Source organism: Drosophila serrata, unplaced genomic scaffold (assembly GCF_035046125.1).
Source record: "Drosophila serrata isolate PLE 108 unplaced genomic scaffold, ASM3504612v1 contig_100, whole genome shotgun sequence".
NCBI lineage: Eukaryota > Metazoa > Arthropoda > Insecta > Diptera > Drosophilidae > Drosophila > Drosophila serrata.
In genome coordinates this window covers 674,828-695,924 of record NW_028256998.1, presented here as the reverse complement: position 1 = coordinate 695,924, position 21,097 = coordinate 674,828, and the positions used below count along the sequence as shown (strand labels likewise).

Here is a 21,097-nt window from a genome sequence, read left to right as displayed (position 1 = left end):
CACTCCTCCTCTTGACACTATCGAAACATAAAACTTACAAGTAATCGATATATCGTGCTCGCTCACGTGATTGCAATCAGACTGCTTTCTCGACTTGGACCTAACCGAAGATAGCTTTTTCCGATTTGTTTATAATGACGAATGCGAGTTTCCACGAGCAGTACAAAGTAAAAATAATAAATAATAATAATAATTTTTAATGAGAAAAGCACTAGAAGTGTAATCAAATATAAATATCCCATTGACAAAGTGGTTGGGTTTATCTACAATGAGGACAATGAGGAAACAACTGTACCATATTTTTCCCAACGGTATTCAATGAAAATGAATAAACAAGACAACAATCAAAACAGGATGTTTCTTAAAGCCATTTCAAATAGAAACAGTATTCGTGTAAGCCCTGTTTCCTCACTCACTCCTCACCGAGCAGCTGTTTACATTTTGTTGCCTTAATTGCTGTACCGTGTGGCCAGCTTGTACTCCATAGTTAAAATATGTTTCGAATAGCAGTGTACATGCACATAAACCGTAACCGTAAATATAGATTAATCATTTATATTTAAACATTGAAAACATCGATGTATCCGATGTTTTGAACGAAAAACTAATCGATGTATCGATACATGAAAAATTTGACAATCTCATTTTAAAAGACATATTTAAAACAGAACATTATTTATTTTTCCAGATAATTGATTTATGGAAAAAAAAACAAAGTTTTTGCGCATATAAACATCGATGAATCGATGTCGAAATCGTATCGATGTTCAATGTTTACCCGGAACATCGAAGTATCGTCGATGTATCGATGTATCGGCAAGGCTCTAGCTCTTTTGCTTTTGGTTAACAAATCAGTAGCAGCACGTGTATAAAAAGTGCCAAAAAATTTTCAGAAAATGTTAGTATAACCATTAAGTTAAGCGTCCGAAGTGTGAAAAGCGGGCGGGCCAACCCGGGGGCCATCGGCGGGGCTCGGTTTCAGGCGAATTGCGTTGTGCGGTAATAGAGAAAATTCGAATTGAAAATTTCTGACGGTCGGAAATATGTGAAACACAAAGGAAAAAATTACACGACGGCTGTCCGCGAATGACAGACCGAGACGGGAAGTGAGAGCTGGCGAGAGAGATAGAGAGGGAGAGCGAGCGAGAGCGTGGTGGTTGTTCCACTGGCGTTCTGCTGGGTGGATTTCGTACTTCGTATGGAATACCAGAATGCGAATTAAGCGAAATTATTGCCGCTGTCCGATGACGAAGGCGTTTTGCTCGGCGGCCATTTGCCTGCCGCTTGACTCATCCATGACTGGACAAAGACGCACCGGACACTTCAATGCCGTCGTCGATTCTATCTTTAGTAGATTGCTACATCTTTGGCCGCTGCCCCTCCCGCTCTCTCCGGCGGCCCACGCACCTTGAAAAAGTACGCCAGTCGGCTTTGCGTCCGCTCCTACTGCCATTTTCCACCGGCTACTGCCATTTTGCGGCCTGCGGACGTTAAGCAATACTGGCACCGCAGTTACGTGCCTAGCCCATATCGCTCGACTGCTCTCGCAGCGGCAGCAACCACTGACATTGACAAACGCAACACTGGGGTCGTCTCGCTCGCACACACGCTCAGGGGCGGGCGCTCGCCGCTCAAAAGGCCGCCTAGCGGTCGTCGCAGCTCGCAGTCTCATTTCGTATTTTGTACGTGAAAACAGAAGCAGAAACTTAGCTGAAAAGCAAAAACAGATTCGTCACTCGACCGACTGGCAGGAAAACAGAGCAGGGAACTCTCAAATTCTCCATTACTCATTTGTCCCAAACGACAGCAGGCACGGAAATTGTTTGAGTGAACGGTGTTTAAGTCGTCGAAATTCCGGATATAAACCAATCTAGTCAATTTTTTATCGTTGATAATGTGAGTGCAGCTCCTGTTTCGCGGCCGACGACGGTTGCCAAGCGCGATTCGATGCGCCTCAACATAACCTAGAAATTGCGGCTGGAAAATTTCCAGCACTCCCCCCTCCGGTTCTGGAGTCCACATATTAACGCATTTTCCATGTCTCGTTTTGCAGGGATGATCGAAGTGAAATAGCTCAGGATGGTCCCGCCGGCATGGACCCCGAGGGTGTCATCGAGTCCACCTGGCATGAGGTGTACGACAACTTTGATGACATGAACTTGCGCGAGGAGCTGCTGCGCGGCATCTACGGTTACGGTTTCGAGAAGCCGTCGGCCATCCAGCAGCGCGCTATCATTCCTTGCGTGAAGGGTCGCGATGTCATTGCCCAGGCGCAGTCGGGTAAGTGTGCTCCCAGATCCCCTTATACCCCGCCCCATTGAAAATCTTTCGAGAATGTGCAATATTTGAGTATGTGAGAAATTTGCTTAAACAAAAAAAATAAAATAAAAGTGACATTGTTGGTGACTCAGCGCTCTGCGTCTGGAATTTCTATCTTTGAGTTGCGCTTCGCGCTCTCTTTGCGTTTCTCTTTCTACCAATCTCACTCTCTCTTTGTGTGTGCGTCTCTCTTGGCGTCTTTACGCTTGCGCGCCACTTTTCGTAGCCAGCTGCGTTTTGTGGCGCGTTTTAAGGCCGCCTGGGCAGAAGAAGAAAGTTCCTGGAAAGAAAGTCATGCTGGTCAGACTTTCTACCTAGCAGTTAATGCCGATTTCTTGTCAATTCCACCCCACCAGCTACCTACAAACACCGATCCCATTTTGCACTGATTCACTTTGACGAATTTTGGGTAGAAACAAAATGAGTATAGAGAGAAAGAAGAGAAGGGAAAAAGGCCCACCCTTGTTGTAGCCTGCCTGCAGCACCTGCAAAAAAAACTAGTTGTTTATTCATAATTAATGCTATAAATCACTCCTCCAACAACGATGATTGTACGATTCATGGCATCATAATTATGTTTGTGACTTACCCATTTCCTTATCATTATTGTTATATTACAGGAACTGGCAAGACTGCCACCTTCTCGATCGCCATCCTTCAGCAGATCGATACGTCCATTCGCGAGTGCCAGGCCCTAATCCTGGCCCCCACTCGCGAGCTGGCCACGCAGATCCAGCGCGTGGTAATGGCGCTCGGTGAGTACATGAAGGTGCATTCGCACGCCTGTATCGGCGGCACCAATGTGCGCGAGGATGCCCGCATTCTAGAGTCTGGATGCCACGTTGTTGTGGGCACTCCTGGCCGCGTCTACGACATGATCAATCGTAAGGTGCTGCGCACTCAGTACATCAAGCTCTTTGTCCTGGACGAGGCTGATGAGATGTTGTCCCGTGGCTTCAAGGATCAGATCCAGGATGTGTTCAAGATGCTGCCTCCAGATGTGCAGGTTATTCTGCTGTCCGCCACCATGCCACCGGACGTGCTCGAGGTGAGCCGTTGCTTCATGCGCGAGCCAGTTAGCATCCTGGTGAAGAAGGAGGAGCTGACCCTTGAGGGTATCAAGCAGTTCTACGTGAACGTGAAGCAGGAGAACTGGAAGTTGGGCACATTGTGCGATCTGTACGATACGCTGTCCATTACCCAGTCGGTTATCTTCTGCAACACCCGACGCAAGGTTAGTAGCACTCTCTTGTACTGCTCTTCGAGGTTCATTCGAGAACCTTTTAAAAAAAAATTCGACACCAGATACTCAGATTTGTAAGGCGCAACTTTATTTAACAGGTGGACCAGCTGACCCAGGAGATGTCGAACCATAACTTCACCGTCTCGGCCATGCACGGCGACATGGAGCAGCGTGATCGCGAGGTCATCATGAAACAATTCCGTTCAGGCTCATCTCGTGTCCTGATTACCACTGATTTACTGGCGCGCGGTATTGATGTGCAGCAGGTGTCGCTGGTCATCAATTATGACTTGCCCTCGAACCGTGAGAACTACATTCATAGGTAAGCTGGACCCATCGATGTCTTGGACCAACCAGTGACTAACATAAATGTGCTTCTCTTCCCTCAGAATTGGTCGCGGTGGTCGTTTCGGTCGCAAGGGCGTTGCGATCAACTTCATTACAGACGATGATCGACGAATCCTTAAGGATATTGAACAATTCTACCACACAACCATCGAGGAAATGCCTGCTAATATTGCCGATTTGATTTAGATCTTTTTTCTGTTGAGCCGCAAAAACAACTAAGAAATAAAATTCTAAATAAAAAAGTGAGTGAGCAACAAAACAGCAAACCAAGCAAGCAACTGCGGAAAGCGAAAACAACCGAGCGCAAAAATTTAATAAAGTTAAATATTTATTATTCAACCAACAATTCAAAAAGGCATCAGAGCAGAGCAACAAACCAATCAACGATCAAGGACACGCCGCTGGCATTAACAACAGAGCAGTAGCGGCAATTCCATCAAGCAACCATGGCAACAACATCTTGCGGACGCTGGGGCAACGAACATCTCGCCGAAGGCCCGCAGAGAAGACCATGTAAACATTTAGTCCTTCCTTGTGTAACATCAATTTTAAAACTGCGTCGTCAACCAGCAACAACAAATATATACAAATATATACAAAAACAATTTGCATCTATCTAAAAAGAGAATATTTAAAAGAAACAGAAACAGATTCAAGGCACCACTCGCTAAAACGGGCTAACAACTAAACGCAAAAGCCACAACATCTTTTTGCCACACCTTTGTTTTAGCGCTTTTTCTAGAACTATTGATAAAAAATATATTAAAAACAATACAAAAATACATATGTACACACTATGTTTAAATATACCAAGTCTAAGAAACAAACTACTCAACACGCCCACATCGCTAAAACTATACGTAGAGATCAATGTGTCAGCTGTAGTCTAATATAGTCAATATTTTGTGGGCCACCTTGGTGGAGGTGTAGCTGTGCGATCTGGGTTATTGTCAGCAAACATAGAAATATGTACAAAGAAAAATGTTTCTAATTTTGGGACATTCGAAAAAGGATTTTTTGAGCTCATATGAAGGGAATGATGAACATGGGCCTTTGAGGCCTATGATGGTGATGGTGCAGCAGAGTGCCTATATATGCAGTAATTTTACAATTCAAGTTTGATTTTAGAGTCGCGTTTTTCTTATTAAATATGTTGTATCTTTACATTTAGGTAACGTTTTAATACTGAAGGTAAGTGAAAGATCTAGCGAAGTCGGTTTTTTAATTTAATATTCTACTGGTAGAATTTTTAAATACATATTCATTATTTATTATTATATACCCTTTGAGGGTATTTTAATTTTGGTTAGAAGCTAATAATATACATATATATAGCCATGTTCGTCTGTCCGTTTCTACGCCGAATCGGACGACTATATCATATATAACTTTTCGATTTTTGATGACATATTTATCCTTTTTTTTTGTATAATTTTGTATTATTTATTTATATAATTTTGTATTAATCTAGAATTGCGGTTTTAATTTAAATCTACCGTTTAATGTAGAGGAAAAATAAAAATATTAATGTAAAAAGGTAAATATAATACTTAAATTAGGCATTTTGTTTTGTTTTTATAATTTATATTAATTATTTTTACAATTTACGCCTGAACTTCGAAGTGCCAAACATAGTTTTTTTTTTTTTTTACTTAAAAAAAAGTTTAATTTATCCAACCATAAATAAATCGAATTAAGGAATAAAAAACAATTTTTAACAAATTGTATACATATTTATGATATATATTTATATCATTAGTTAGGATATTGTCCTATCAAATGACACCCAGATTTTAAAATTGTTGAATTTTTCGTAACTTTTTTAGTTTTACATTAAATCAGATTTGGTTTTGTGTTTTTATACCATTTTTTTCTATGTTGTTATTTTGTCTGCAGATACAAACAAATATTTAAAGTTAGAAAACAAAAAAGACGTTCTCGGTGTAAATTATAAAATGTATCCATAAAGTAAAAATACAAATATCGATATATCAATATGTTTATAAATCACGGACTACTATCGATGTTTTTGCATCCCTGCTCGCCGGCTCACACAAAAATGTCAACGCGCTGACGACTCAGACTTCTTCCGTAAACAGTTGAGTCCAATATCCAATAGAGTTCGATGGGTCAAAAAGTGTCGCGCAGTGACTTTGAGTGGGTGTACACGGAGGAGCCCCACGCCTCGCGGCGCAAGATCATCCTGGAAAAGTACCCGCAAATTAAGAAGCTCTTTGGACATGACCCCAACTTCAAATGGGTTGCCGGAGCGATGGTGCTCACCCAAATCCTGGCGCTGTTCGTCGTGAAGGATCTGTCGTGGTCGTGGCTGTTGGTGGCCGCCTACTGCTTCGGCGGAATCATCAACCATTCGCTGATGCTGGCTGTGCACGAGATTTCCCACAACTTGGCCTTTGGCCACAGCCGCCCGATGCACAACCGTATCCTGGGATTTATTTGCAACCTGCCCATCGGTCTGCCCATGAGCATTTCCTTCAAGAAGTACCACCTGGAACATCACCGGTACGTGCATTGGTCGATGGGAATCCGTACGATTCCATGACGTTTTCGTGGAACTGGCGCACACACATGAGCATTTGTTTTTGTTGGGGCGTAGTCAGCCGCTCAGTAAACTGTGAAAATAGCCCCTTTCCGCCAGCGGCCCTGCCCTGCCCATCCCCTTTATCGTCCAATTTACCCATTAAACCGCGTGTGGCGCGCGTTGCCCAACACTACCCCCGTTCCGTCCGCACCTCGATAAGCTCGTGAGTCAATTTTCCCATCCTCTCCACTCCACTCACCGTTCGTGGAATGGTTGGGTTTGGTCTTGGCCATCAAGTGCGTCTGAATTGGGCCGATAAGATTACTCCCGCCAGAATATATGGCCTATAGTAATATGCATATGTCGAACCCGGCTGCTTTCTTCAATTGGTCACGTAGCTCACTCAAGAGCCGAGCCGGTTGAGTTGAGTCACTTTGCTATCGAGGGTCCCGCCGTAAACTCTTTCTGCAAAAGTCCCCAATTGAATTATGCCGGAAAACAAAATCAAAAACAATACCTATATTTCTCAGCAATACTATGTTTATGTTTACAGTCACCCTCATTCACCCAAAGTGTATTCTAGATAAGCGCTTATCTAATCGTCCAGGTGCGATCGTTGTGGATCGTTGAATGTCGCTCAACAACAGTTCGTATATATAAAAAATAAGCAGGTTCGAGATTGGATTAATCCCAGTTCTTCTTTCGCCAATGCCTATAATTTATGTTATTTAAGGGATTTGGTCAACGGGAAGTTCTGTATTTTGTAGAACGGTTGACCAGCTGCAATAATTGTTATTTAAGTTCTTGGAGAAGTCAATGTTTCTATGCTTAGATTTTTATATTACTACATCATAACTTTTATTGACTTACGGCTTAGAAAGAATGGGTTTTAGAGGCGAGGGATAAACGTAAGAATAAAATGATTTTTCCTTTAAACCCATTTTATCTTCATAAATTTTTTTTTTTAACATTGATAAAACAGGTCCTCGCGATATCAGCTCGTAGACAATCTGATAATTTTCTGAAAGGATTAGAGACTTGCTTCTGGATAAAATCTCTAACAAGAAGAGATATCTATCAAAGCCATGGTTTAAATACCTTTTCATATTTAAAATGTTAATATATCAAATAGACTTTTCCTCTTGATATATGTATCTATTTATGAGCATATATCTAACCTATTACAATTTATCAGATTGCTAATTTAGATATTTGTCTTACCATTGCAGTTACCAAGGTGACGAGACTATAGATACGGACATACCAACACTTCTGGAGGCACGCCTGTTTGACACGACATTCGGAAAGTTCCTGTGGGTGTGCCTACAGCCGTTCTTTTACATTTTCCGTCCATTGGTGATAAACCCAAAGCCACCGACGCGCCTCGAGATCATCAACACCGTTGTGCAGTTGACGTTTAATGCATTGATCGTTTACTTTTTGGGCTGGAAGCCATTGGCCTACCTGCTGATCGGCAGCATTCTGGCTATGGGTCTTCATCCGGTTGCCGGGCACTTCATCTCAGAACACTATATGTTCGCCAAGGGCTTTGAGACGTATTCCTATTACGGCCCGTTGAACTGGATCACATTCAATGTGGGATACCATAATGAGCATCACGACTTCCCTGCGGTTCCTGGATCCCGTCTGCCGGAGGTGAAACGTATTGCCAAGGAATTCTACGAAACAATGCCGCAGCACACCAGTTGGACTCGTGTTTTGTACGACTTTATTATGGACCCAGCCGTTGGTCCTTATGCTCGTGTAAAGCGTCGCCAGCGCGGCTTGGCCTCATAAGTGATTGGATGATGATGATATTTCAAGGTTTCCTGGCACGAATGCAATCTCAGCGTTTGACATAAAGCGACTCTTTATACATGTATATTGTAGACACATTTACCACGTCAGGAGGAGTAAATGGACACCTGCTAATCTCCAAAGAAGACGATTAGATAAAGAAGGCACTCAGACACTCGCAACGTTTGATTTGAGCAATTACGTGTATATATATATATTATCTGGTATTAATGCTAGACTGTGAGCTTAGTTTGGATCGGTGGCCTGGCTAAGGGAACATTTTCAAGCGCTTTAATTAATTGTTACCTCATAAGTTGAAAAGCCTATTAAATCTAGTGTGTAAACTACTTGTCCTATTGTACTATTGAACTAGATTTTTCGATGCATATATATTTATATTGCTTTCAAGAACATATATGTAACGTCACTGCTCTATGCGTTTTGTTTTATTTCGTGTTTCACTGGGATGCAATCATTTATTTCAGCATCAGATGTATGGAATAACATTTTACTAAATAACTAAATAAAATTGTAATTAGCCTCCCCGACGGGTAATACATCTCTCTGAAGCACGTGAAATGATTTGCTTATGGCAATTGAATTGCGTGCCGCACGTCATGTGGAAATGTAGGATGTAAACGTAGCCTATCAACTGATAATAATAATAATTTCGATAAGCCCCTATCGAATGGCACAGAAATGCGGTTATATGACTGATATTGCAAGATAACTAGTGGACCTTGAAAATTAACTGTTAAAACGGGTACATCCGTTTATTTCTACAGCGAAGAATTAACTAACACCTAGTAGGGAATCTAAGATTGTCGTTTAAGCTTGAGTTAAAATAAATAGTTCGATGTTGTACCATTTTGAAGTCATAGATTGTACATGGCTTTCTTTAAGCCATAATTTTTAAACTGGGGTAAACTATATCTTAATTATTACTAAACCGATCTGGCTCAAACTTCTAACCCATTTTCTATAAAAGATTATCTATAGTACACCGTAAGGACATCGTCCAGGAGTTGTTAGTAATGAAACCTTATATCATATCGGGGCTTTTCTTTCTAAAGTTCTCCTACCAATTTGTAAACGACCTGACTATCTTTCCCATTTTCTATTAAGGGTAGTAGCCGGAATGACTTTTCTGTTATCAATTTGTCATATTTTTATGACCAGGTGTTAACCTGCACACACCTGTGCCGGCAAGAAGATACAAATGACTAATTACTTGTGGTGTTTGGTGTTTCCCGTAAAAATGAGTAGTCATATAAATACCTCGTTTAGAGATTGGGGCTTCTCATATTGAATAATTTATAGTATACATTTAAAAATAAACTAAGAAATTAATTTCTTAAAAAATTAATTTAGCACTGTCTGGCGATTCAACAAATTTCGTTGCACCCTTCTAGCTTTTTAAATAAAACAAACAGTAGTTTTTTTTAATGCTATTTATATATAATTTATTTATATTGTAGAATTACATATTTTTGTGGGGAAGGTGTGTCGTGAAGGTTAAAGTTTCTTTTTTTACCTTTTTATTTGATTTTTATTTTCTTGGGACTATTCATTGAAATCATCGTACATTATGGACTTAAAGAAATTAAATGTTTAATCCTTAATTTGTTTAGGGCTCTGTTTTGTCGTTCTTTTTTTGTCTGGTTATCGATTATCTTGGGTTGTCACTTTTTTTAGTTATTATACACATTAAAAAACGATTTTACAAAGTGTTTTTCGCTCTTTTGCTTTATAACTTTAAGCCTTGTTGGTTTCGGTTGTACGTTAATATTTTACCAAGATGTTTTGCCATTTTTTTGTGTTTTTTATAATTTTATTTATTACTTCCAAGTTAGGGTTCTAGTCAGCTTACTAATTATAAATTAAAAATTATACATTTTTCATTGTATTTTTTAAATGTAAACTTAGCTTTAAACTGCATTTTATATGTATGTATGATCGTGTTTTATTAACAGGGTTTTTCCTTGGGTTTTCTTTTAATTGGGGTTTATGCTACACTTTTGAAATCGATCGTTTTCAAATAAACATTAAGACATACAAAGAAATGTGTGTGTGTACAAGGCGCCACGCGTAAATTATTGGAAGAATTCTTTAATTTGTTCAAGTAAACAAAAAATGTACATAAGTAAAAAACAAAAGTTTGGGAAACTTTAAATAAAATGGGAAAAATCCATTGCTGCGGGCGCATTGTATGAAACTCAAGCCGAACACAAAAAGGGAATTAAATTAACAAAAACTAAGAGTAGCAGGTAAATGGTAAGTTTAAATAATAATAATAATAATAATAAAAACGTTTAACGAACGTAAAATGTGGCTGAAATTTTACAAAAAACAAATATTTATATGTTGTTCTTTACGTTTCTGCATTTTTCTCTCCAGTTTCTCACTTAAACTATGTTTTTTTTTACTATGCAAAAATTCTTGTTACCTTTTCTCGTTCGGCTCTTTGTATTTTCCTTTCTTTTTGTTGTTGTGTTTTTAGTTTAAAAGAGTGTGTGTGTTTTACGTTTTCGGCTGCGTAAATATATATAGCTAGATAATGGTAAATATATGTACTACAAAAACTTTCAAGTGACTTTTACTAAACTTTCATCGTTTTGTCTGCAAGTTTTTTTTTGTTGTTTTCTCCTTTTTTAGTTGTAAAAATCATTGCGTAAAACACAAATCGGCTGTTACTGCAAAAAATCTAAAATCTATCGATGCTCATCTTTACCGCGCCGATTGCGCTGCTGCCCGCTGCTTTCCCGGTGTCGTCGTCGGCGTCGTCGTGGCTCCCGCACCGGAGGCAAGAGCCGCCACTGCCACCGTCTTGGTGCATCGAATGCAGATGTAGTCGTCATCCGCCTTGATTTGGCTGCGTATAAGGCCCACGCAGTACATGTGGAACCACTCGTTGCACCCGCCATCGCACTGCACCCAGTCCACTTCCCGCCCGGTTGGCTTGTGGCAATTTTCTGCCCGGCACTCCTCCTCGTCGTCCTCTTGGGCGGCCTGCTGCGATCGCTGGGCGTGCTTCTTTTGGCCACCGCCGGTTGTGCTATTGCCGCTGACGGCGGTTCCTGTTGCCTGGGCTGGATTACTGTTGGCATTGTTGCCGTTGTTGTTTGTGTTGGAGTTGTTGTTATTGTTGTTTGCGGCGGCTGTTGTTGTGGAGATGCGCTTGCGTTTTTTGTGCCCCGAACCAGGAGCAGTTGGAGTCGTGGTGGTCGCTGTTCCTGCATTGGAGTTAGTGTTGCCGCCATTGGCCTGCTTGTTCTCCGCATCAGCATCGGCGCCGGCTCCCGGAGCAGACGCTGCTGGCGATGCCTTTGAGGCGTCACTCTTACGTCCCGCGGTTGCACCCGCACCCGCTCCCTTCTTGCCGGGCGTCTGCTTGGGCGTATTTTGTTTCTTTCGCGGCACGGCCGTGTTGCCGCTGGCATCATTGGAGCGCCTCTTGTTCTTGTTGCGACCGTTGTTGTTGTTATTGTTGGTGTTGGCCGAGGCTGTCCCTCCACCACTGTTGCTGTTGCTGTTGGGACTACTGTTTTGCACCAAAAGGCTATCGTTGGAGTCCTCCGCACCCGAGGTGGCGGTCAGCGGATTTGGCGGCTGCGGCTGTTGCCGTTGGCGCTGCAAATGCATGGCAACTCGCTCAATGGCATCCGCCTCTAGCAGGGTGGGCGGCATCGTCTCCAGTATGCGCCACAGCTCGTACGTTTCATCCAAGGAGACCTCTAGCAGGTCACCCTCCATCATTAGATCGAGCAGATTCTCAATTTCGCTGTCGGACAGCAGCTTTAGGAGATCGGAATTCGTCGTCGGGTTGGTCGCCGCAGCGGTCACAGTTGTGGCGGCGGAGCGGTGCTCATCCTCGTCGTTGCTAAACCCATCCTCAACGATACGCAGTCGGCAATCGTCATCGTCATCATCATCGTCGGCATCGTCGGACTCGGTAGATCCGCTGGCATCCTTCGAGAGACTGGTGCGGCGTCGCGGCTTTCGCGGACTGTTGATATTGCCCACCCCGGCCACGCCCTCGGATCGACGCTTCTGCTGCTGTTGCTGGGCGAGTATCGCCTCCTGGGCGGCGCTTACATCGGGACTACTCAGCGCCTTTCTGGCACGATCCTGCCAGTTCATTGCACGCTCCGCCAGGCACCGCAAGGCCTCGTCTTCGGGCAGACGGATGGGAAGTTGTTGCAACTGAACGAGCAACGGCAGGATGGTCTCTAAGCGGGGTCGCTTTGAGCGCACGCAGCTCGGGCAAAGCCACTTCGGCCGATTCGTTCCTCCTCCTGTGCCGCCGCCTCCACCGTTTTGAATGCCATTTTGATTCGTCGCCGATGGCACTGGGACGCAATCCTCATGAAACCAGTCACGGCACAGCTGACAGTTGTACATTAGGCCTCGGAACTCTGACTTGCATAGGCAGAACATGTCCCTTAACGGATTCTTGGCCATATTCTGACGTCGCAGGTCGCGCATGTCCAGTAGTTCTTGCTCCTCAGCCTTCTTAAAACTGGCCACAATCTCCGCCGGATTTTTTTCTTTTAAAAAGTCGTCCTGCGGGAAAAATATATAAATATAAATATATTCTTTAAAAATTTACTCTAAATAACAAAATGATCTAATTAATGCGAGTATTTGGAAGATGTGGACTGTGACGAGTCATGAAAGTAACCAATATTTAAGGAGTTTGAATTGTTTAGTTTACCTGAAATCGGGGCTTGAGATCCGAGTCAATATTAATGGCATCCGCCCGAGGCATCAGCACCTCTAAAAGCGTGTAAAATGTGCCCTTTTTGAGGAAGGCACACGCCGTATTGTCCTTCCACTGATGGGCACTGCTGAGGTGACCCTGCATCCGACTGAGTTCCTCCAACTTAATTGGTATGTTCAGGCCGCGTTCGATCATCGACTCGAGCGTGTGGCAATAGGTGACGTGGTTGTTCTGCTGCAGTTGCTCCACGGCCCGCAGCCATTCGCGCGCTTTGCGTAGCGCATCCTTTAGCAGGCCATGCGACGGTACTTGACCATTTATATCGCCGGCCGACTTGAGGAACTGCTCGATTTCGACCAACTCGTGCTGTTGTGTCAGTCGGCGGAAGTACTTGGCCGCCTGCGACTCCCAAGACTCGATGTCCGCTCCAATCTGCTGGAGCTTGCGCATTTCCCGGTCCACATAAGGATCCGTTGGATCCAGATCGGCGGCTGCCATGTGCAAAAGGTTCTTTACGTCCTGATACGTAAGCTTAGAACTCGTTTCCCGCAAACCCTGCGAGCGCTTGTACCACTTGCACTGTTTAAGCCGCTTCTGCAGCAAATCGAGCTGCTGCAGCTCAATGCGCAGTGAGCTGCCCTCGTTGATCAGTGTCTCCAGTTCACTCTCCTCCAGTGCCTCCAACGACAGTTGCAGCTGCCCGTCCGCCCGATCCACGAACTGTTTACCAAGCACAAGGAGTTCACGCACCGATGCCCCCTCGTCTATGATGCAGCAGAGATTATCGATTTCCTGAACGAACAGCTCCAACTCCTCCATGGTCAGCTTGTACTGAGCCGCCTCCTGGTTGTGATCGGAACGGGTTCGAACCTGGAAAATGGTTGATTGTGGTACGGTTTTAAATGTATATATGGCATTAATTAGGATGGATAAAAAGGAAGTCAGTACATATGTAAAGAGAAAATCCAAAATGATATATATATCCAAATATTGTTCTCAAAAGAAGTAGTGAAATTTGTTGCGAGTTAAACATGTCGACTTACCTTATTAATTCCCAATTGTTGGATGACTGTGACGCATTTCTCGGCCTCGATAGCCGCTGCATTGAGACGGTCGATTAGCAGCGACGATGGGAATTTTTTAGTCTCGGCCTCCTTGCACAAATCTTGTAGCTCCTGCAGTGTCACCGAAGTGGGTGTATGGGCATCTACGATGTCCCGGCAACGAGATAGCCAACGTTCGAAGCTATGCGCCTTCACCTTCAACTTTTGCAGCATTAGCGGCATCTCGTCCAGGGTGTAGCGATAGATCAACGTGTGCTTCTCTGGAGCACATCCGCACAGCACTGTGTAGTGGCGCAGGCAGACAATAAGCTTGTCGTTGCACTCGCAGGCCACAGCCGAAAGGAAGCAAGTGGTATTGCATTCCTGGCAATGGCGTTCGTCGTCGTTAACCAGCTCGAAGGCCCGTCGCTCAGCACGCGTTACGCCCCACTCGAGGAGCGATTTTCGCAGCTTTTTCTCCGTGTCTACCATTTCGGCCATGTCGATATAACAGGCGGTGGCAATACCGAAGGTCAGCTTGGCAGGCTCCAAAGCCATCTTACAAACGAGTTCGTCGTGCGAGAAGACGCAGAAGCGACGCAACATGGAGTAGTGATTGACGCACTCGCGTCCCATTTTCAGCCAATCGGCGGGCGCAAAGTTGACTGCCTCAGCGAAATTGTAGCCCTGGTTGAAGCCAGCATGGTAGGCGCGAGGAAACGTGATCACAAATTCGCCGGCGTGCTGATCGGTTCGAAATACTGGTACGCGGTTATTCATCAAGATGTTGGGATTCATAATCGTCACCAGTTGATGCAGCAGGTCGGGCTGAGAGGAGAAGAGCTCGGGAGCTGCCTGCTTCATGGTCTCCTCGAATTGCTCGGCACAGGAACCCGGGACACCGTACCATGTCTTCGGCTCTCCCCAGTGAAGGTAGTTGATCGAGTAGCTCCAGTGGTCCTCATTGTGCCAGCAGAAGGCAGCGAAGCACATGCCCACGTACATCCACGGCGCGTTCATGCCGCTAATGTCGGCGTTAATGTGTCCCAGAATGGAATCTTCCAGCAGTGGAAGATTGTTCAGATTCCAGCTGGACTCTGCGTATTCCTGGTCGCCCGGTAGCAGATACAGTGAGCTCTTGGTGGGAAAACCGGACCCATGATCCATTGTATGCAAGTCGGCGCCATACTCAACGGTCACGTCTTCGTCAATGGAGGACACAATGCGCCAGAATTCGCGCTCCACCATCTCGGTGGGCACTAGATGTACCGGCTTGCGGAAGTACTCCTGCTTGAATTGATCGGCCATCTGTCCAAACTGCTGCAGAGTGTATTCTCGTTCTGCCTGTTCGAAACCAAATGCTTCCTGCGGCTTGCTGACCTCCTCGACAACGCAGCGCGGACAGAGCCATTCGCCTGTGGAATGGATTGAGTAAGAAAAAAGGTTATTATTGAGAGTAACTATTAGAAGTTTAAAAATATATTTGGAATATGTATAATTATCATTTTAAATTAAAATGTTTTTCTACGGTTCATGTTATTTGCGTGAATTATCATAAGTGCAACAAAGTTGAAAGGTTGAAATAAATTATTAATTTACTTGTCTCTTTTCCGATTATATATAAAACAGATTTATCACATAAGGATATACATAGAAATTCACTTTAAATTATATGTATGCCGACCTAATCTACTGGAACTAAACTTGTTTACATTTATCTTAAAAAAAAATTAATTATTTCTAATGAAATTTTAATTTAGAGAAAGCACTCGGAAAGCTTTGATCCTAATTGCAAATGTTTTAGAGACCAAATGTAAAATAATATAGAATGTTATTATATATTGCAGTAAAATCGCACTATTAATTCTGGTAATTAATAACTTCAAATGTGTATAAACGTTCAGGTGTCTAAAGTGAAAACTCGCCACTAACAAACAGATTTGCCAAATGGCGAGTCGAATTGGAGGGTGAGTTGCACTTGTCTTTAAACACAAAGAACATTATGTTTATGAAAATGAAATTATGCATTACTCACCTTTTGGTATACTTGTCAGGGGTGGAAGCAGACAGAAGGTGTGATAGCTGTCGTCGCAGCCGTCGCAGAGCAACATGGATTCTTCAACATCGCCGCGATTGCATATGTGGCAAATGTACTTCATTAGGGGATCGACAATCAGGGCCGGGGGTTCACCAAGTCCCTTTTTTTGGTTGGCCCCACGAGTGTTGGCAGGGCCCCCGCCTGCGGCTGATGTCGTGCTGTTGCCACCGCTATTTATTGAAGCATTGAAGCTGCTAAGCAGATCTCGTTTAAACTCTTCCTTGGGCTCCGTCTTGACGAAAACCCCCGTAGCGGAGGGCTTGGGCGTCGTAGTACCGCCGGTTAGGCCACAGCTAGCGCTGGAGTTGCCAAAGCGCTTGGAGCGACGAGTGCTGTTTTCGTTTGGCGGCGCAATCTGCTGCCGTGTTGGTATCTCATGGACCTTGTAGTCGGTGCCACCACCGCCGTCCTCTAGCTTCACCGGCGTACCGCCTGCAGATCCAGTAGCTGCGGCTGGTGTGGGTCCCAATACTTTGCCGGATGTGTACACCTCAAAGGGGTGTAGAATGCGCTCATAGTGCGCCTTCAATGTGGCGCCAACGCTCTTGCTGGAAGGGTATTGCATTCGATTGGCCACCTTAGCCCACTTGCGGTCCTTCGTGGTCTGCTCCATGCCACCTTCTTCCTGCACGATACGGTGCAGTGTGTACAGGTCGAGGGCCTTACGCTCCACCATCGGAATTTTGAGAGAGGAGCCCTGCAGCTCCCAGAACTTGGCGATCTGGTCGAGGAAGTTAAGCTTGACGCGCGTTTTGGCCTCCAATTCATTGAGCCGCTGGACTCGCGGTGTAAAACGCAATTTGTCCACATCAACGGCAAACGGTGGCGACCAGGAAGCCGGCGGCTGTATCTTAGCAATGCCACACTTTTCAGCAATAGATCGGATCTTGCTGATGTAGGCAAGTGGATTCTTAAACTCTTCGGTAGTGGGACGAAATACGGGGCATTCTTGCGGAGTGTCAAAGTGAAACTCTTCGTTTTTGCCCTGATCGAACTTGTTGCTGCTATGCGGCTGAGTGTGCACCGTCTTCTTGTGTCCGGACGGGGGAGTAGGAGTTGGATGGGGGCAGCTATTGTGATACTTCTTGCTGGCCGATACGCTGCTGCTGGCATGGTTCATCGGTACACTGGGCATGGGCCGCTCAACCACCGTCGTCGGGCCGGTTGCAGCGGGCGTGATATGGGCACCTGCCGGGGTGATAGTAGTGGAGGAGGTCTCATCACTGACATTTGATTTCTTGGCGGACTCTCCACCGCTGGCTGCCCCGTGGCCGGTCGAGTTGCGAGTGCGTAGGCGACGCGCTGGAGTCGCTGTTCCGTTGGCGGACGTTGTGCCGCCGGCGGAGGATGAGCCGCTGCTGTTGGCACCTCCACCGATGCCGCCTGAATGGGCGGCTGTCGTATTGTCCGCCTCGGTTTTGGCGGACATGGCTTTAATGTAGGTTCAGATTCGAATTACTCCGCCCGGTTCTGAAAAGCGAGAGAGAAACGTTACTGGTTAGTTCCGGAGTTCACAACGGAATAATGTTCAACGCGTTTCGGTCAGTTGGCTTTTGTTGTTATTGTTAGGGTTGAAAGCCGCCCTGTCCTGCCCATTTTGTACTTGATGATATGGCAACTCTGGATGCCATCCCTTTGCCATTACATATTTATGTGAAAATGAATTATTAGAGTCTAGAGAACCATATTCAAAACTTTGACAAATCGAATATGATTTAATAACACATAATCTTAATACTTTAAGATAATTTTAAGATCTTAGATAAGATCTTGATTCTATTTAAGAGAGTCCTTTGTTGCAGTGCATGTTATGTGCTGTATATCTGTACACACGTTTCAGGAAATAATTTTCTTATTGTATTAGATATAACGTGTTAGATATACAACTTCCCAGAGTCAGAATGATACCAAAACAGGCCTTAAAGCGTTGATAGGACTAATAATTTATGTTACAAATTATATATAATACAATTATTTGAGTTTTGACTCAAAGGAAAGCGTTACATTTCCACCCGTTTTGATAACAAAGCATGCAGAACAGATTTCAGCGCAGTTGAGGGTTAGAATACAGCCTGTAAATATACAATTTTAGGTAGACAATGGTAACTTTCAGACTCAATTTACTGATTAAACATTAAACTCTTGCATAGCTCACAAAATGACCCACTGTATCTACATCAAATTGAAATCCCCGCACACCTGTATGTGCGTTTGTATGGGTGTATTAGTGGTGCCTGCACTCAACCCTCACAGGTAAACAAACAGTAACCGAGGTGCCAGGGGTTTAGGACAGAGACAGATACACCTACAATACGACCTATCCAAACCGGCCAGGATCGAAGAATCGTTTGGGGGAAACGAACCTATTTTCTCCTTCTACACTCCTAGGAAGAGTGCAACAGCTAATAGCAGTTACTGAGAATTTGTTGCATACAAAAGTGGAGCACGAGCACGGCCAAGAGACAAGCACATCCCCGGACACACGGGACACAGGGAGGGATGTCGTCGCATGTGTGTATGTATAACATGGCGACCAATAAACTTATAAACTCAATATGCTCTTCGCGGGCTTGAGTATATCGAGGCAATGAGCGAGTCTACTGTGTGTGCGTACATTTAAATAAATGGACAAATTTTATTCAAAACATTTGGACGCAGGACTCCAACACGTCACTCGGTGAAAGTGAATTGTTACAGAATTGGAAGAATACTGAAAGCGACACTTGACAGAATTCGAAAAATGTATGCGTGAAGTTTAAGAACGGAAACGAAGCCATCTTGAAAATCGCTGTCATGTCGGCATCGAGTTCCGGCTGAGGTTTGCAATGGGTTTTTTTAGAGGCTTGCCAGCTAGACAGACAAAAGGAAGCTTTGCTGCCTCGGTGGTTGTTGTAACTCACACTCGCTCACGCTGGTCCACAGAGATGTGGGACGCACCACTAAACACAGAATCAGCGGCGGAAAGGGAGTAAAAGTGGGTGGGGAGTGCGGAGAGTGTGTGTGTATAGTTTTTCTATGCTTGATCAGGAAGAGTCCACCGCTCTCTCCTAGAGATGAGCGGCGAGCACTGTTTTTGTGTATCAAGTGAGCAAAGTACATCGACGACGGCCGCGGCAACACGGGTAGTCCAGAGCGTCGTCGCATGCTGCGTTTGGTGCGCTGCTAAAAGTTAATGTGTTCCGTTCCCCCCGTACGTCTGTTGTGCGAAGCGAAGGAGTGCAATTGGGATTTATGGACTGTTACTGCGACTAGGCTTGACCAACTGTTGTTTAGCGGAATCGCTATAAACAGTTGACAGCGGGCACAGACTGTTTGCTAACTCTCCGGTTTATTGATCGTTCGGAAAAGCGGAGCCTAAGCCGCGAAAGCTTCTTTTATATAATTTCCATTTTCAGGCACACACACATACACACTCGCACGCAGCTTACACAGGCGGCACACGAACGCAGGTACACGAACGCAAACACACACACACAGCCGAACACCGAGCATGTACATAAATATGTATGGTTTTTGGCAAAATTAGCACTGAAATCTAGTTACTTTTACAATGCACACACGCACAGTACCCACTAGAATTAGGTGCAGCTCGGGGAGCCAGCAGGAGCACCGTGTTGGCACAGCAACAGAAACAACAAAGTACTGTGATTTTTACGCATTCGAACTGCCATATTGCACATTTACGACGGAGGGGGAGGAGCAGAGAGTGAAAAGAGGAGCGAGCTGGTTCAAAAGTAAATGCAGGCACTGTACTTTTCGAAAGTCTAGCGCACAGACAATGGAATCAAAAATATTAATATTATCTATCGTTCCACTCGGAAAGATCACAATATTTTTTTCGCTATGATGGCGACCACCACGGCAGCGACGCAACGCACTTTACAGCGCTGCTGTGGCTCTGCTGGCGTATCCAATCCGTGCAGAAGATTTGATTCACCACTCGGGATTCTCCGCGTTCTAGGCACTCTTCCGGATACTTCCCACCTGGAGGGGCTAAAAATCTAATAGTTTTTTCAGTCGAATTTTCACTTTTATTACAGACTTTTCTTTGGCCGTCGACTGCGCTGCCAGCAGCACACATACAAACATTTTCATCAACCGAGTGCGGGGGGTTGTTTGCCATGGTGGCCATTGCAGAGACTGCAATGTGCACTTTTCCAGCCTTCCTGGCACAGTTCTCTGGCCTGTGACCAGGTGGAGGAGTTCTTTTCGTTCGTATTTCGCTGCTAATTAAACATTTTCAGCCATCAGAAGTTCCCCACGAAACTCACGCACACAATCACACACACCCTCGCACGCACATGAGCACGGGGTAAAAACTCACTGTCGTCATAGGAAATGGGGCCGCGCACGTTTGTTAAATGATCGAGATGTATCCATAAAACCACGGAGCACGACACTTCCGAGCTAGCTTATTATTTTAATTTCTGTGTATTTATTTCTCTGATTTCTTTCTCCGATGTCTGCGTTTTTTCCGCGACCTGGCCGTTCGTTAAAAACATCGATGGCACCTATCGATAGTCGAAACGGATGCGACCTGCATCCGCTTTCCGCTTTTTTCCCGTCAGATTTGGATTTTTTTGAAGTTTGATTGCGGGAATAATATGAAAACAGCGGGCAGCGGGAATTCTGGCGTTTTGAGCAAATTTAAGAAAATTTAAATTAATCGTGTTAACAGCGACATAACCCTAGTAGAGTTGGAAAATGTCGATTATGCAATTAAGTTCAGAAATACCGGGATTCTTCAGAACACTGCCGTTTTTATGAATTGGCTTCAGTTGCTCTGCAAATATATTGGTCAATTCCGACGTCGAGCGGGTATTCCGCCAAATAAATTTAATTAAAACAAAAATTCGAAATAGCATGAGCGTTGAAACGTAAAACGCTTTACTAACTATAAGGTCCATATTTAAATTTATTTTTAGATATGGGCTGTGTCGACACAATAAGTTCTGTTTTAACTACATTCTACCACCCAGCTGCCTAT

General features: G+C 44.3%; 3 protein-coding genes across 12 annotated transcripts; 2 read left to right on the top strand and 1 right to left on the bottom strand.

The window, feature by feature from the left end:
* Window positions 1-830: 830 nt before the first annotated feature.
* On the top strand, window positions 831-4,737 carry eIF4A (eukaryotic translation initiation factor 4A). Of its 6 annotated transcripts, none has more exons than XR_002319801.2 (6): window positions 831-898; window positions 2,054-2,280; window positions 2,940-3,553; window positions 3,661-3,884; window positions 3,952-4,152; window positions 4,266-4,737. XR_002319801.2 is itself a non-coding variant. In XM_020954581.2 (5 exons), coding segments are annotated over exons 1-5 (1,212 nt in total). In that variant the 5' UTR covers window positions 831-896; the 3' UTR covers window positions 4,097-4,737. The 6 variants fall into 6 exon arrangements, 3 of the variants coding, with proteins under 3 accessions (XP_020810240.2, XP_086697170.1, XP_020810241.2); XR_015273514.1 differs by having other exon boundaries at window positions 831-999; XR_015273513.1 differs by having other exon boundaries at window positions 831-1,896.
* Window positions 4,738-5,551: 814 nt separating this feature from the next.
* ifc (delta4-sphingolipid-FADS-like protein ifc) lies at window positions 5,552-8,684 on the top strand. The gene is made up of 2 exons (XM_020954675.2): window positions 5,552-6,433; window positions 7,682-8,684. Exons 1-2 carry the CDS (start codon window positions 6,036-6,038, stop codon window positions 8,247-8,249), a joined length of 966 nt encoding a protein of 321 aa, XP_020810334.1. The 5' UTR covers window positions 5,552-6,035; the 3' UTR covers window positions 8,250-8,684.
* A 1,001-nt stretch (window positions 8,685-9,685) lies between these two features.
* On the bottom strand, window positions 9,686-20,649 carry Kdm5 (Lysine demethylase 5). 5 transcript variants are annotated; one of them, XM_020954506.2, is made up of 5 exons: window positions 20,435-20,649; window positions 16,048-17,580; window positions 14,013-15,427; window positions 12,964-13,839; window positions 9,686-12,812 (listed from the first exon to the last, which is right to left on the bottom strand). In XM_020954506.2, the coding sequence occupies exons 2-5, from the start codon at window positions 17,537-17,539 to the stop codon at window positions 10,977-10,979; spliced, it is 5,619 nt and encodes a 1,872-aa protein (XP_020810165.2). In that variant the 5' UTR covers window positions 17,540-17,580; window positions 20,435-20,649; the 3' UTR covers window positions 9,686-10,976. The 5 variants fall into 5 exon arrangements, with proteins under 5 accessions (XP_020810165.2, XP_086697166.1, XP_086697167.1 ...); XM_086841040.1 differs by having other exon boundaries at window positions 19,011-20,629; XM_086841041.1 differs by having other exon boundaries at window positions 20,382-20,604.
* Between the last annotated feature and the right edge of the window lie 448 nt (window positions 20,650-21,097).

Excerpts from the sequence above, each read along its gene's own strand:
- Kdm5 (XM_020954506.2), bottom strand. The coding sequence starts at position 17,539 with ATGTCCGCCAAAACCGAGGCGGACAATACGACAGCCGCCCATTCAGGC. Across the intron at positions 15,428-16,047 it reads CCTGACAAGTATACCAAAAG|GCGAATGGCTCTGTCCGCGC; the intron begins GTGAGTAATGCA and ends TCCATTCCACAG. Across the intron at positions 12,813-12,963 it reads ATCTCAAGCCCCGATTTCAG|GACGACTTTTTAAAAGAAAA; the intron begins GTAAACTAAACA and ends TTTTTCCCGCAG.
- eIF4A (XM_020954581.2), top strand. Across the intron at positions 3,554-3,660 it reads TCTGCAACACCCGACGCAAG|GTGGACCAGCTGACCCAGGA; the intron begins GTTAGTAGCACT and ends TTTATTTAACAG. Across the intron at positions 3,885-3,951 it reads CGTGAGAACTACATTCATAG|AATTGGTCGCGGTGGTCGTT; the intron begins GTAAGCTGGACC and ends CTCTTCCCTCAG.
- ifc (XM_020954675.2), top strand. The coding sequence starts at position 6,036 with ATGGGTCAAAAAGTGTCGCGCAGTGACTTTGAGTGGGTGTACACGGAG. Across the intron at positions 6,434-7,681 it reads TACCACCTGGAACATCACCG|TTACCAAGGTGACGAGACTA; the intron begins GTACGTGCATTG and ends TTACCATTGCAG.